Consider the following 16,995-nt stretch of genomic DNA (forward strand, 5'->3'; position numbering starts at 1 on the left):
CTGGAAGAGCCCAGATTTTGAAACCCTGAGGACACTTGCTAAAACTCAGAAATTTGGCACTAGTCTGTGCACACGATTCGGGTTTTCTTTCAGAGTTGATATCTTACCAAATACAGCCATCTGTGTTCCCTCTGGGAAAGGTTCAACTGTTCTGTTGCCATTGACATGATGTTTGGCTACAAAAAAAAGAAAGAGAGAAAGAAAGAAAGAAATGCAAGTTAAGTGTAAAGTTCTACACACATGCTAACACATGTCATTAAATGTGTCAAAGAGCCTACTTCTCATTTTTATTTAGAAATAACACCAAAGCTTACCCTATATGACAGTTTCAAGTATTGTGGCTTTGATCTTTTACAGGATAGCCTAGAGATGGGCTTTGCGAACATGTCACTTTGCAAATGAGTGTGCTAAGGCCTGGCCTTAGGCAGGACTGTGCAGTAGGTGGAGGCAATGCCAGTCCAGCCTGAGAGCTCCTGCCTCTTAGCCAGAGGGTCCCCACTATGCCAGGCCATCCCTGGAGAACAAGGGAAGCTCCAGTTTCCAGGGGGACTGGGTGGCTTCCACTGAAGACCCAATCAGTAAAGTGAGTCATAAAAACAGCGGGGTCACATTAAGACCAACTTTTCAAGAACATATCATTTCACTACGGCTCAAGCACTGTTCCCAGGAGCCAAAGATACCTTCTTAGAGCCTAAACAAATACTCTAGTGCTTGCTACTACTCTTCATGCACCCTGGTCTCCTCCACCAATCATCCTTCCCATCTCAGTGTATATCAAGGATTTAAGAATGAAAAGTGAACATGTGACTTGGCTGGCATGGCTCAGTGGTTGAGCTACAACCTATGAACCAGGAGGTCACGGTTTGATTCCCAGTCGATCAGGGCTCGTGCCCAGGTTGGGGTTTGATCCCCAGTGTGGGGCATGCAGGAGGCAGCGAGTAGTGATTCTTTCTCATCATTGGTGTTTATATCTCTTTCTCTCTTCCTCTCTGAAATCAATAAAAAACATATATTTTTTAAATGACCATGTGATTGTTTTCCAGCATTAATTTGTTACCATCACACCAAACAGCAACCAGATCGGGAATATCTGAATATGGTGCATCTATGAGTATTTTAATATCCTCAACAACTTTTGAATATGGGCATTTTATTAAAAATGCATAACCAGCCAAAGCCAGTTTGGCTCAGTGATAGAGTGTTGGTCTGCAGACCAAAAGGTCCCAGGTTCGATTCCGGTCAAGGGCATGTACGTTGGTTGGGGCTGGTCGATGTTTCTCTCTCATTGACGTTTCTGGCTCTCTATCTCTCTCCCTTCCTCTCTGTAAAAAATCAATAAAATATATATTTTTTTAAATGCATAACCATGGCTAGATTGCTTTCACATTGCCTAACATAGTGCATATATTTTGATGTAATGGGTCACATTAGATTTATTGAACTCTGGCAAAGAACTCAGCACTAAAGCTCGACTCTGAGAGGTCTGGGGGGAGAGTATGGCATTTTTTCCTGCCCTTCAGGAGGGTAAACAATTCAAAAGCAAATTTTACCAGAAAGCTTACACTTTCGTGCTAAGTCCTGGGATGAGGACTAAAGGTACTGTAAGAGTTCACACCACAGGGACAGTTGGTTGGAAACTCAGAACCAATGACCTGAAGGAATCACAAGTTATGTAGAGTCTGAAAGGAGAGGCAGGACTTGGAAAGGCAGAGGGTGCAGAAGCAGCTTCGGTGAGAGGCAGGAGTAGATGTAACCAAGGCATCACCCTGGACCAGAACAGAGTCTAGGCCATGCTATGGGTGATATGCTAAGAAGCAATGGTAATGAAAGACAGAGTGACAGTAATAGACAGGGTCATGGAAGGTCTTGAGAACCCCATCCAAACCCCTGGGGGTCCTAAGCATCCTTTGCAACACCACTGCAGTCTTTTAGAACCTGAAGGCTTCTGAAGTTCAGTCCAGTTTAGATGATCCCTTTGGGATACTACTAGTTTAGGGGCTTCCACTGGTTCCTAAGATTTGTGGCACTATCCTAAGAAGAGAAAACCTGAAAGGGGAGTCAGAGCCAGGCTAGGTGAACAAGAGAGCAAGCCCTACAGTAATCTCTAGGCAGTAATTGGCACAATTAGTAAATGCAAGGTTAAAGGTCAGGTGGCATGGGACTTTATCACACACATACTCATATGGTTAGGACTACTGGTTACTGAATCCAAAGGAATGTGATAACACCCCATGTGGAGGTCACAACTCTGTTCTACGGTGAGCATTCCACAGCCTTGTCCATGGTTCTAAACATCTTCCTTTACGCATCAAGAGCTGTACACCTATTCATATGCTCTGACCCACTAATTCCACTCAAAAGAATTCAACCTAAGAAAAATGCCACCTATGAAAAAAAACACATATGTATAACAATATTTATTGAAGTATTACTACTTTTAATAATTAAATCTTAAAATCAACTAAATATCCAAAATAGAGAAATTGCTTAGAAATTTATAATCCATGATTTATCAAAAGTATGAAATACTATGCTACATATTCTAAATACAGCGTTTGAGAGATATATAGGAATGAGGAAAAACATTTGGGATAATCATAAGTGAAAACAATCCTGTTACACACTGGATATAGATTATAATGACAACTAATTAAAATGTGAATGCTTAGGGGAAAAAACTGCCAGAGAAACATACAAAAATGAAAATAACTAGGGAAATTATGCAAGATGTTTACCTTTATTAATTTCCTTGGTCATTGTTAGATTCTTATTTTCTAAATGAAAATATGTTTGCTTGGATTTTTTTTTTAATCAACAAATTATAGATTTAAAAATTTTTTCCAATACTTGGTTTCCCAGGATAGTCCATCAGGCCTTATTTACAACCCAGTACATAATTCACAATAAAAAGTGTAGCTGTTTGACATCCCCTGTGAGACTGCTCAAAAGCCCCTCCAACACAAGCTGACCATACTCTCCAAACTTGACCTTCTTCCAGCATTCCAACCTCTGGGCATAGGATGACTATCCTCCTACCCGTTCCCTCTTCCTTACCACCCACATTTAATCTATCATCAAATCTAGCTAACTCTGCCTTCCAAACATATTTAGAATCCTTCTACTTCTTCACTCTACCACCAAAACCACTCCAGCCCAAACTGTTGGGCCTCTTGGGCTGGACTCCTCCAAGTGTCCCTACACACCCTCTCTAATTTGTTCTTCCCAGTGTAGTCACATTGCCTTTGAAAAGAAAGTATAACTCTGGTTATATGACATAAACTCCCCAATCTCCTCCCAGTGTGACTTTTACTGCACTGAGGCTAAGTCAAAATTCTAACACAGGCCCCACATGCTCTGCCCACCTCGGCCATGCTGCTCTCTTGGAATCAATGGCCTTTGTCCGCAACACTCATCAGAGCTGCACCTTATACTCAGTCAGTATTTGGATGACTAGATTGGGGGGGGCAGGACTCGTGTCTCTTTTGGCTCACCATATCTACAATACTATCACAATATGGACATAGCATAGTACTTAATACATTGTTGTTAGCCAACTAAGGAAAACATAAACAGTTCTAAAAAGACTCTCTTTAGCCATTATGAAAGATATATCATTTTATTCACTAAAAACATGTAACTCTTTATATGAACACTAGAGGCCTAGTGCACGGATTTGTGCCTGGTGAAGTCCCTCAGCCTGGCTTGCACCCTCTCACAATTCAGGAGTCCTCAAGAGATGTCAGGCTGCTGGTTTAGGCCCAAACCCCATAGGGATGCACAAAGCAGCAGGCAGCTGGGGAGGAGCCTGAGCTAGGGCAGGCACTGCTTCTGCTCATCCTGGCTCCACTGCACCTGCCACTGCAGCTCGGTAGCCCTGCACGGAGGCAGGAGAGGCTCACGTTGCCATAGCTGTGCTCGCCAGCCATGAGCCCAGCTTCCCGCTGAGCAGTGCTCCTACTATGGGAGCCCAGTGACCACCAGGGGGTAGCTCCTGCATTGAGCATCTGCCCCCTGGTGCTCAGTGCACATCATAACTACTGGTCAACTACCCTTCAGTTGCTTAGGCTTTTATATAGAGAGATGTGGTCCTCAAACAAAAATGATCATTAAAAATGGCCACTCAGAAAGTATCCCCATCCATGTGGTTTGGACAAAGGAACTCCCTTATTCTGCTCCTTAAATGCCCATGTCCTTCCTTTCCCATTCACCTGCTCTCAGCTGAGAAGGCAGAGTGCTGGTGGAGGTGGAAAGACTGGAAATGTTAACTGGAGAGGAAGGTGAAAGTTCAAATGCCACTTTCTCTTTACTGCTAAGGTTACCCTAGACCTTGTTTTATCTTTTATTCTAGAGCCTGATAACCAAAAATAAGAGTGTCTATAAACTGGATTTCACATTTCCTTTTGAACTATAGCCCCTGGGGGACAAGCAAAGACAGCCTTTACTAACAGAAGTCAGTACAGTTTCAGTGGCTAAGGATATGGGCTCTGAAACGAGGCTGGCTTAGAATCTCAGCTCTCCCACTTCCTAGCTCAGTCTCTTGGCCTCTTTGTGCCTCAGTTCTCTCATCTGTAAGTTTCCTCATTGATAATAACCTTATGGGTTGCTCTGAGAATTAAATAAGTTAACACACATAATGTACTTAGAACAGTGCTTGGTACATAGTAAGCACAACTTAACTGTTAGACTAGTATTATCATCTTTGTGTGAACTTGATTTTTATAAGATCTGAACCAGGGATTGCCAGGAACCAATTCCAGCATGTAATAATTACAAGAGTTCCATCAAAAGTTTGATGGGACTTGGGTAGTTCAACAAGGATGAGCCACATATGTAGTTTACCTGTTGGAAACTGCTAAACAGCACTTCCCCCAAAACTGAATAGGATATTCTGCTGCCAGACAGCTCAGGGCATTTTGTTGCCTCCTGTTGGCCAAACATCTGAACAGCTGTAGGCTATTCCCCAAACTGGCAATGCTTCTGTACCCTTTGATACCTTACCCTTTGAAGTGTATATTTCCACCTTGTCTTGGGACAAATTGTGTTTAATAAATACCACTGGGTCCTTAGACAAGGTGGAGTCTTCAATTCCTCTTAGCTGAAGTTCCTCTGACCCCCAATCATTTCAAAATTATATTTTGTCCTTAGACTCCTTGAGTCTACGCGCAGCCCCTTTCTCCAGAATGCTGAACCCTTTGTAAGGCTGGGAAAAGAACTCCAGCAAGGGATAACAAATACATGGCACTTAGTTACCTTTCCTCCACTTCCATGCCCATGACAGACATCACTAATCAACCACAGCATGATTTCTCTAACCCCAAATGTGACCACAAAATCCTTTCTCCTCTTAGCACCCCATGGAATCTCTCTCATGTGCTTAAATCATTTTGTTATTCCTGGTCTAAGTGAATAAAACTGAAAGATGACACAAATAAAGAAGCCATTTTCCTTCTCATTTCTACAAGATACATTTCAACAATAAGACAGCTTTAGGGACCAAAGAATAAGAGGAAATCTGAGTGTTCCTTTCTATTCTATGATGAGGGAATGGTGAGTCCTTAAAAACTGAACAGTTGCAATTCTATTCCTGGAAACCAAAGCTGAACTTCTAAGGGCACTTTCCCATTAAAACTGTGCTAAGGCTAGTATTTGGGAGCCAAAGAAGAGATCCTTTAAACAAAGTATATAGGTCAAATAAGATTTGGGGGTGGGGAGGATTAACCTGAGAACGTAATGAGCATTTATAAAACTTTTTTTCATAATTAGTTGGGTATTTCACCAGAGAAACAATCACACTGACTAAACAAAAAAGTCACTCTTTGATTGGGTACTAACTATTGATTACCAGCAGAGCATGAAATGAAGACAGGAGGGACTTTCTGACAGGGACATCTGCTGCCTGGCCACAGCAGGGTAGATGCCTCCAATCTGGCTGGTCGGACAGATGTCCCTGCCCCTGCTCCATGGGGACACTTTCCAAGGCCACATGCTCCAGGAGGACAACCTCTGATGATGGCCAGACGTGTCCTCAGTCAAGGGTATATGAGGACAAGGAATAGATTTTCATTAATCTTGAAAGCCCAGTGCTTGAGGAGCAGCAAGGTTAATTAGAGCAAGAATGGGCCAAAGTCAACTATTGGAGAGATTTTGAAGGGGATCTAGAGGGCATGTTCAAAAGCTTTAGAAGATGATACTGGCACTGGGTTTTTGTGTGGGGTTTTTTTTGTTTTGTTTTTTGTTTGTTTTTTGCTTTATTTGTATAACTAATGTACTTCAAACTTCATGACTTTTCTTGCTTGAAAATACAATAAAACTGTTTAATAATGAACCTTTAATAATGCAAATTCTGACACAAATTAACCAGTGATTAGCTGTATTATGTATGCAAACTGAGCTAGCTAAAATTCCTATCTTCCATGTGAAGGGTGATTGGACAGGTTAAAGGCAAGGAGGTGAGGGCTGGAGGGTGGTCTCTCAGACCCTCAGTATTCTCCTGCAGGTCCAATCTCCTCCAGATTGGGTGACCATGGCAACATTACCTAATTGGCGATTCTAGGAACAGCTACTGTTGTCCTGGGAGTCATGGTCAGCTTCTGGACCAGAATCATCCCTGCACTGGGATAGCCTCTTATCAGACTAATAAAGCCTCACAGCTGCAGGTCAGCTAGCAGTGCAAGCCCCTCCCAGTCATGTTATTAACCCTTAAAAATCCAACCCATGCTTATCATTGTTACTATCAGTCATTCATGCTGTTATGAGGCTTATCAGTGATTAGGTTCAGTTTGAGACTGAAGTAAAAGTGTGTTTATTTCACTAAAATGGCAACTAAAACCTCAAAAAGTAAGGTGTCACAATCCCCACCACTGTTTCTTAGTGGCTCTTTCTCTAGGTCACTTACTCCTGGTGTCTCAAGGTACATATTAGATTGGAACTAAGTGGGGTTCATATTTGGCCAATGGCCCTAGCTTCTGAGCTTCCTCTCCTGTCTCCAGCAGAGGTGCTGGAGTCACACTGATGGAGCATTCTGGGTCCTGGCTGGACAAGGTGCCCTCTACCTTGTTGTGGGGATGATGTGATGACTGTGAGAGCTGGAGTCCTGAGGATGCACCTGTCATCCAGTCACATAAATATGGGGCAGGTGCACTGGGAGAGAATAGATAATGATGCTTCTAGTCACCTCTGCCCAGATGGACCTTGGTTCAATATTGTTTTTGTCCTTAAAGTTCCTACCATTGGAGGCTATTGTATTTTAAGGTGAAATTCAACCCAGAGTGCGTTTTTCCCCCATTGGTGTGCTCTGTATGTGAGGAGGGGAAGAGGGGGAAGTTACATGGTTGTGTTCCAGTTACTGGAAGGACGTTACTCAACTGAGGGCCAACTGAATCTGTGCTCCAACCACCCTGTGTCCTTCTAACTGAAGGAAGCCTGAGTCTTTCTAACTGAAGGACATGGTGCATGACTAGAGGCAGATGGAATTTGTGGCTGGCAGAGGCTTGCTTAACAGAGTTCTCAATAAGGTTATAGTGAGAATAAGACAAGTAGTCCCCAACTGCTGGGGGCACCCAGAGACAAGCATTGCTCTCAAAGCTCAAGGAGAAAGAAAAGGTCAGCCTTCACTGTATGTAAGTGGGGGCTGCCCTAAAAACAAAAGATATACTATGGACAAAATGGAAAAATTAGATGGCAAGAGTTCAAGATTGCAGCTCAAAAAAAGAAGTCAGATATCCTTCAGGATTACATTTTTATGCTCTGACCACTGTCCTTTCTCCAGTGAATTCCATCCACCACCACCATTCTCTCAGCTCCCTTTGCTCCAGGTGGAATAAAACTAAGATGCATCTTCTGGCCAGTAAAGGAGCGATACTCCTGCAGGCAGCCCCTGCACCTCCCATCATCCCTCTGTGGAAGAACCTGAAACTTCACAGTGTGAAGTTCACAGTATAAAGTCATAGCAGGATGGGGCAAAACAAGGTCATACATAAACCCCAGCCTAAAAGAGGCATAAGCTAATACTGATGGGTAGGATCTTTGGCTCATATCCACTGGCAATTACATTTTTTTGAGTTGTGGGAGAAAGAAAAAATTTCACAGACCCTACACATAAGGAGATCCATTAAATCAACAAACTTGTTAGAGAACACTAAGAGAAGATTTCCAGCTAAAAGAGTGAGGCAATGAAGAGAACGTATTTTAAAAGAATAAAGCATTGCCCTTGCCCAGGTGGCTCAGGTGGTTGTAATGTTGTCCCATACACCAAAAGGTTACGGGATTGAATTTTAGTCAGGGCACATTCCTAGGTTCCAGGGGTTCAATCCAGTCAGAGTGTTTATGGGAGGCAACTAATGGATGTTTCTCTCTGATATCCATGTGTCTGTCTGTCTCTCTCTCTCTCTCTCTCTCTCTCTCTCTCTCTTCCCCTCCCCTTCCTTTTTCTCTCTCTCAAAAACAATAAAAGCATAGCCTTGGATGAGTATTAAAAAAATAAAGCATTAAGAAAGCAAAGGCCTTTTTATTTTTCACGATGCACCTGCTGTCTTTTCAGAAGTCTGCTCTGTGCACAGACCACAAGAATGACTGTGAACCTGCAACAGCAACGCCAAATGCACACACCCCATACACAACCCTTTCCTCCTCCTGAGAGAAACTGGTAGAGCATGATCATGCTGTGTTGCTGAGTTCCATGAGATCACAAGATTGCCCTGGATAAGTAAGGAAAGTGACCACATGGGTGCCTACAAGTAGAGTGCAGGAGGTAAGCCAGCGGCCCTAAAAATCAGCATTGAATTCAGTTCTGCATACTCCCCAGGCAGGCTTCCACAACTCTGTAAAAGATAGCGATTCCACTGCCATAGAAAAAGTGGAGAACAACAGGAACACACATTATTCATAAAAAATTTAAATATATAAATAACAAATAACTATGTAAATAGATACTCAACCACACAATGAGGTGCTATTTTTAATTCATGAAAATGGCAAAACTTACAAAACCAATGCTGAATATGGATGAGGGAGACAGGCTTCCTCAAACACTACTCATGGACATGGGAACAGCTGCAATCCAGTTGGAAAGCAACCTGCAAATATGTATCAGGAAAGTCAAGAGCATTTAAGACCTTGACCTAATAATGCCAAGTATAGGTATGTACCTTAGGGAATAATCAGTATTAAGGCAGAGCTACCCAAATATGTTTACAGCATAATTGTTTACAACCTTGAAAAACTGTAACCCACCTAAATGACCCAACAAAAGAGGGATAATGAAGTGATTGTGACATAGTCCTAAGGTGGAATATTACATGGTAATTTTTTGGTACTGTAATTTTAAAAGTATGATCATAAAATGGTTTTTTCATGCATTGGGAAATTGTAATAATACAGAGCTGAGTGGGGAAAAGCAAAAAAAAAAGAAAAAATAGTATCCTACCAAATAAAGAACAAAAGAACAGAAAAATTACTAGAAAAAAACAGGGTCAAAATGTAATAATAGCTACTTATACATGCTAAGTGATAGGTGATTATTATTCCTTCTTTACACTTGGGTGTACTTCCAAATTTTAAAGCAAAAATGTCATTGATAACGAGTTAACTATAAAAATAAAAAAATAAAAAAATGCAAAGCAAACTTGAAAAAGAAGAAATCTAGATCCTAACAGGTATATTTTCATCTTGTAAAAATCTAAATACTCCCTGAGTCCCATTTCTGTTCATTTGTTAGTTTGTTTGTTTAATAGAAAGAGCAAGAGAAAGCATAAAAGTTCCCTTAAATGAAAATAACCAATGCGAGATTATTTCCTGCCTGATCACATAAGGACTCAGCGCAGGGCCCTTCTTTCCAGGTTTGGGTTCCTTGAACTCTACTGCTTGCTCCTTAAAACCCTGCCCCCTGGGAGACAGGGCTGGAGCTTTCAGGGATTTCCAGACTAACTCAAAGCAGCCACATGGCTGGCCTAAGAAATCCCATCTGATGAGGGCATCTCAGACCTTGTTCCAGTCTTAGGTAGGTTTAATGAGCTTATGATGTCCTAGGTAGACAGGTGTGAGGGAGTGGAATGTAGGTTGACAGAGGGACTCAGAAGGGGGGATAGTACATATCTATCCCAGTAAGTCAAGACACAGGAACCCACATTTTGCCCAAATAACATCACAGTTCAGAAAATAGTTACAAAACACCGGTTACATGCCAGTCACTAGGCTTACTGTTGGATAAACAAAGATAGTAAGATAATGCCCTCTATTCATCCTTCAAGCAGCGATGGCCCTGTCCCACTCTTGGGGTCTGCTAATCAGGAACACATCCCCAGGCTCCATGTTAGCAAGACTGCCTGCAGCTCTTCCACACCTGCTACCCTACTGTTATCTGACTAGCACTAATGCCCGATTCATATGACATTAGCTCAGTAAAAGCATTCCATCATTGTTCATTTTGCTTTAGGAGAATTCCATACTCACCTTCGTAGTGCAATGGTATTAATTACCACATGTAAGAGCATGTCTGATAAGCATATAATATTAATTGATGGAAATTTTTCACCTGACTTCTATGAAACCTTTCTGCCACCCTCTTAACACATGTACTTCCTAATGACTACCAAAATTAGATAATCTTGAGAATAAAAATTCCTTTTAAAATAAAATTGTTTTATTTTAAGGATTAAAATCTTCATGTCAGTCTGATAAATGTGACATCTCTGTGAATAACAGTATTGAAAACAGTTGTACTGAAAATGCGGTTGTAAATAAAAGCAATATCCTTTCATTCTAACATACATATTTCCTATTGATCCTAACCCATATTTTAGACATTTTAGAGAAATGTTAAACACAGCTATAAAGTATCACATAGAAATCATACTTTTTAGTGTTGCTTTTAAAAACACTGCCTTTCAAAGACCTGTGGGGAGCCAGGCTGGCATTGCTTAGTCTGTTACACGTGCATGCAGCAAAGTTATCTATGTTCTCACCAGCATTTGCTGATGTCAGTTCGGCCACATTAAAATAATCAGTGTTGTGCAGTATTCCAAGTCTTCGAATGTAATTAAGGCATGAGACTCACAGAGTTATTTTCTCATTCTATCAGTTTGTATGCCTCTAATACCACTAAACCCACTTTGTGCAAATGGTTCTATACACCGCACAGAAAGGTGTGCAAAGCTCTAGCAAAGCACATCATGCAGCAGAAGGTCTTCTTTCTTCTTCCCAGTGAACTTGTCAGCAGCTTTCAGCAGGATGTACAGGGCACCTCAATGGATGCTTATGAGATGCTGTCAGCTGTCAGTCAGGCGATGCGCAGGAATGGTCCAGTAACTTCCCCTCCCTCCACCCCCACCCCCTCTGACAGTGATAAATGATCGGGCCCTCTGCTCAGCTGAGCCTGACGGGTCCAGACCTCCCCTTGCAATCTGTTCCAGACCAGCACCAACTTCTCCACCTCACCCTCCTAACATCCCCTGTCAGCACTACAAAGCAGGCTGCTACAGGATAAGGTCATATCTATTTGCTGTTCTTTCATGAAAAGGAATTATGACTTTATTTCCAGATGGAAACTCCTAATCAAAATGGAATGTGTTGTTACAAATCTTACAGGAAACTTGTCTTGATACTCTTTTTACATTAGAAATGAAGGAGATACAGCTGACTATGGGCCTGTAAGAAAAAAGAGAAATTGTCATAGATATAAACATAGATGACAATTTGTCTTTCATTCTAATCAGCAAGCTTTCAATTTATTAGATTATCTATTGTTGAGGGTAAAGAGGAGATAAAAGATTCTAAGGGGAATAAAATATTGATAAAGAGATGGAATATTAATATTGACAATTGACATTCATCAGAGATCAGCTCCTACAATACATTTTGCTCATCTGGGAATATAGTCCTTTCAGGATTATTTGGGGGGGGGAAGAAAAAGAAAAAAAGGCACCAACCTATGGCATAAAATAATCCATGCTGTGGAATAATAGGCATCCATTATAAAGAAAGAGGTAACTTTGTAGGTACAGACAGAGAACTCTCTACAATGTGCACTGTTCATTGCAGGAGGGGGAGAGGGGAGGGTGGGATTAAATGAGCAGGATAAGGCAGATAATATTATACAATTAACTTTTAAATATTCTGATTTTACTTTTTGAACTTTGTTCCATGGGATGTACAGTAACATGTGATCATCCCTGCACCCCAGAGCCTGTTCCCAAGGCTAAGACTATGTCAGATGCGGGAGTAGCCAGGAGTAGGCAAGCAGCCTGAGCTCAGATCAGCCTGACACACTTATCCAGGCCCAGGACAAATGCCAAAGGCAGTCCCACCTGTGTCTCACAGCAGCTGAACTGCAGCCCAGGTTTAAAATTCTGGGTAGCTTGAAAAGACCTCAAGGCAGAGATACCACTCCATTTCCTCTCCAGTTGATGTACATTCTCCCAAGCAATATGGTAGCTGTCCTCTTTTTAGGGAGTAAGGAATTTAAGAGGATCAACCATTCCAAATTTTAGATGGAATTAAAATATTGCTTAAAAATAAAAGGTATTTCTGGGTTTACTTTTTTTATTTCAGAAGAAGAGAGAGAAAGATGGGGAGGGAGGGAAGAGGAAGGGAAGGAAAGTGGAGGGAAAGAAGGAGGGAGATAGACTAGTATATCAGCAAGTATTTTGCCTCTCTGGAATTTGGTATGTATTTTAATTATTTCTCTTTCCCTCCTGCCTCTAATCCTTCCTGTTTATGTCCCTTGTAATTTCCAACCACAAAAGAAGATTTGGGTATTTTTAAATCTATTTTAGAATAGAGATTATGTTCATCTTTCCTAATTTTAAAAGCAGCTGAGACATTTTATTATTTCCCTTAAACACACACACACACACACACACACACACACACACACACACACACACAAATCAATTTTTTACTAGGAAGCCTACAACTTATTCTCAATAACTCAGTGAATTAAACACACACACCACACACACACACACACAGCTCTTATACCTGTAAATCATCTACATTGGAAATTTCCCCTAAGGACCGGTCGTTCTGAGAGAGCAGACTTGGCCATGTGGCTGAGTAAGAGAAGTTGAATGACCCAGTACACATTCATATTAAGAAACATCATGAAACAACATAAACTGATTAACAAAAATAGAACCAGAGTCATGGAAGCATCAGAATGTCCAACCTATGAGGGAAGGCAGATGGTGAGGGTGTAAGAGATCAACCAAAGGACTTATATGCATGCATATGAGCATAACCAATGAACACAGATGGGGTGAGGGGGGAGCTGAGGGCATGTGCTGGGGATTTTGGGGATGGTAAGAAGAGAGGTCAATGGGGGAAAATGGAGACTTATGTAATACTTAAACAATAAAGAATTTAAAATTAAAAAACACACATCATGGACAAAATTATTACAGTTCTATTAATGAGACAGAACGGCATTTTATGATGTATTTATACTGTGTACCATGAATGAGTGAAGCAAAACTAAGTGGAGATAGGGGTGGCTCTTAAAACATGCTTGTGGTTGTCTGACTTCATGAAGGGCTGGAGATTAGAAGTGGCATCCTTTGAACATATGTTCAAGCAACGGGTTGATTCCTGGATAAATTCTCTAGTGATTGGCTGGCTGGTGTATTGCTGAGTAAAATAAGAGCCATGTCTAAAAATATCAAGCATGTGGGAGGTCAGGTGAGCAGTCTTCCACTGAGCCCACTCCGGGGCTGGAACAGTAACCTCTCAGCTGGAAGGCCATCAGCTTCCATTCAGATATGGGCTGAAGGGAGTGGAAGGCAGACCAAAAATGTGTCTCATGTCCTAAATATGAGTGTTTTTTGGAAATACCTAGATTAAGACCCTAGAATTCTACAAAAGGAAAAGAATATGGTGACCTGGTATAATGTAACTATAAATGGATATAGGTGCAAACCCTGCAGAAAATCTGATTTTATCTTGATAGCATCTGCCAGGCTCTTAGCGCTAAGAGTGAATTATAGTAATCTCTATTTTCTGTCATTTTATCTTCCCAAAAGGCTAATAGTTCAAAATGTAAACTATTGTGGGGAAGGTAGCTGGGGAGGACCTAATGAAATACAGGCAAGTCCCCAACTTAAAAATGAGTCACATTGCAAAAGCATGTTTATAAGATGGATGTCTAGGATATACAATAGAATCCATTTGCTCATGCACATACTGTTATAAATGGTGGTGAGCTAGCCCACAAGGGCTTATTTAACTTATAGTGAGTCTCAAATGGAACTCTTTCCTAAGATAACCACCACTTATGGCATACTGTCTCCATGTGAAAATACACCCTAAGTTCTACCTTTTAAGAACAAGAACACACCCTTTCATACTGGTCATGGTGGCTGAAAGCTACAAATAGGCAAAACAAAACAAAACAAAACACCTTACTTTTCCAAACTACCCAGTTACAGAAAGTGATCCCCACTTTATTTGTCACTGGGGAAAACAAGTTTCCCCCCAGAGAGAGAAGGGAGTCCCTTGTTGCACAATAACCACTATTCAAATGCAAGTTTAATTTAAATCCTGTGGTATCATTTTAGATGAAAATGAGAAGCTGGGTAATTCTGGCTCAGGTTTTCCCACAAGCTGGAATCATGGTTAGAAGGGGCTGCAGTATCATATGAAGGTTCCGCTGGGGGAGAATTGGTCTCAAGTTCATTTGATGGCAGGTTTCAGGCTCCCAAGAGACACTGATCCAGCAGACCCAGCTAAGCCACACCCAGAGACCTGACCCAAAAATACTATGACATAAAAAATGATTGTTCTTCTAAGTTTCTAAATTTGGGGGTGATTGATTATATAGCAATAGATAACTAATACACTACCATGTTCTAATTTTAAAAATAATGTAATGTTTAGCAAAGGAAAACTGATTGCATAAGCCATGAAGTCAAAGGAAAACTGATTGCATAAGCCATGAAGTCAAACTATCTTTCATCAAACTGTTTTCTAACTGATTGACAAATTAACCTCTAGAATATAATCCATTTTTAAGGTAGAGACTGTTCTGTGTAATTTATTTTCTCCACAAACACTGTTCCCTAATATGGTGGGTGTGCTAAAACAGGCATCCCTGAACCACGAAAGTCTAGGAATAGTGTCTAAAATATCAGAGTAAGGTTTTTAGCACTCCTGCAATAATTCTGGCAATTTTTATTCATTTGCATTATCCAGAGGATTGTTAGTTGCTTTTCCTGCTGCTTTGTTTGAGGAAGTTATATCTCTGCCTCACAGGGCCTATAAAAAACAATGTTGGGAAAAAAAATGTTTTTCCAAAATTCCCAGGGAAGCTAAATTTAAATTCATGCCAAAGGCCTTAACTGCAATGGAGAAGGTTTTTGTTGTTGTTGTTGTTTTGTTGTTGTTTTAAGAAAAACACCTGTATTAAAAGATCATAAATTAGAACAGAGGACAGAAAGCAGTTTGAGGATTGGTGAATTAGAACCTGGAACAATTCCTCACAGCATAATGTGAGAAGCACAATGTTCCTGAAAGAGGCAGCACTTCTTAGCTGAGGATGGGTACCCTTGCTGAACCTTGGGGCAGAACCATTACCTCGTCAGAGAGAAAGGAATGAAGGTCCTGTTGAGAGCTGGAGTAATCATAATGTTCTCAAGCACAAGTGAGAACACAGAATACATTTCCCCTGAGCACTCAAGGTGAGCCAGGTTGTATAGGTGAAATCGTTTCAGCCACAAATCAATGGGGTAGTAGATCTGAGCATGTTACAAAGTGCAATGCACCTCCTTCAAACTTCACTTGTACTGGAAACTTATGAGGAATCTAGAAGAGTGTATGTTCCAATAAAAGGGGGTTAAATTCAGGAAAATAGGTTGCAAAGAGTCTCCTTCAGTATTGTTACTCTAACTGAATAAAATAAAACATTCCCTGCTCATTTAACACTTCTCTCCAATGTGAACTCTGGTATGTTTTTTAAAGTTAGACTTTTGTCTAAAAGACTTCCCACATTCTCTATGCTCATATGGCTTCTCTCCAGTGTGAACTCTGAGGTGTCTAGTGACCTGAGCCCTTAGACTAGGGGTGTCGAACTCAATCAGAGAAGGGGCCAAAATCTAAAATCCAGCCTAAATCACGGGCCGAATGGCTTACTGAACAGTCATAAACTGTCATTGTGATGGAAACGCAGCGGAGTGCAGTGATGACAGCGCAGTGCGGGCCACATTGCAAGGCCTGGCGGGACGGATTTGGCCCGCGGGCCTTGTGTTTGACACATGTGCCTTAGACAAAAGGACATCCCACATTCTCTATGCTCATATGGTTTCTCTCTACTGTGAACTCTGAAGTGGTGATCCCTTCGACAAAAGGATATCCCATATTCTCTGCACTCAAATGACTTTTCTCCTGTGTGAACTCTGTTGTGTTTTTCTAGGGCAGACTTATAACTGAAGGACTTTCCACAATGTCTGCACTGATATGGCTTCTCTCCAGTGTGAACTCTCTGGTGTTTAATGAGTGCAGGTCCTTCTCTGAAGAATTTCCCACATTCATTACACTCATACACCGCTTTTCTCCAGTATGGACTCTCTTATGTCTAATGACATTAAAGTTTCCTCTAAATACTTTCCTACATTTGTTATACTCATAAATCGGATCTCCAGAACACACACCCTAACATTGAACAACTTTCAGGTTGTGGCTGGCAGCGTTTTTCACATTCACCTCACTGGTGATGATTTTTTTCCATCAAGAAATCCTTTGAAATCTCACTGCCACAGTGTAGCTCCTCAGTGCTGAGAGTGGCCTGGTGCTGGGGAAGCTCTGAGTTGTACTGCAAGTCTTCCCCAACCTCCCTGCTGGTTGGAGGCACCGAAGATAAGTAGAAGCTGGACCTGCTCACAAATGAGGCCATATTCATAGCTTCTTTCCAGGGCTCCTCTCCACATTCATTCCTCTGTTGCTGGTGAGGGTTTGCACTGACACAGAAGTCTCCAACACATGCGTCACTACAGAAGGATTTCTGCACATTTG

At 41.3% G+C, this 16,995-nt stretch overlaps 1 protein-coding gene and 1 long non-coding RNA gene across 7 annotated transcripts in view; both read right to left on the reverse strand.

The window, feature by feature from the left end:
- Positions 1–16,995, reverse strand: part of MSRA (methionine sulfoxide reductase A) — a 334,526-nt gene that overhangs the window by 195,147 nt on the left and 122,384 nt on the right. For 5 of the 6 annotated variants that reach the window (XM_036423765.2, XM_036423764.2, XM_045577003.1 and 2 more), the window contains one exon: positions 108–176. The exons of the other annotated variant lie outside the window; for it this stretch is intronic. In XM_036423765.2, coding sequence (XP_036279658.1) covers positions 108–176 — 69 coding nt within the window. The remainder of the gene's footprint in view (positions 1–107; positions 177–16,995) is intronic. 6 annotated transcript variants of the gene reach the window in all.
- On the reverse strand, positions 4,053–16,032 carry LOC123651807. The gene is made up of 3 exons (XR_006740744.1): positions 15,952–16,032; positions 9,893–9,902; positions 4,053–4,065 (listed from the first exon to the last, which is right to left on the reverse strand). It is a non-coding gene; the product is annotated as an uncharacterized LOC123651807 (long non-coding RNA).

This window comes from Pipistrellus kuhlii, unplaced genomic scaffold, assembly GCF_014108245.1.
Source record: "Pipistrellus kuhlii isolate mPipKuh1 unplaced genomic scaffold, mPipKuh1.p scaffold_m20_p_8, whole genome shotgun sequence".
NCBI lineage: Eukaryota > Metazoa > Chordata > Mammalia > Chiroptera > Vespertilionidae > Pipistrellus > Pipistrellus kuhlii.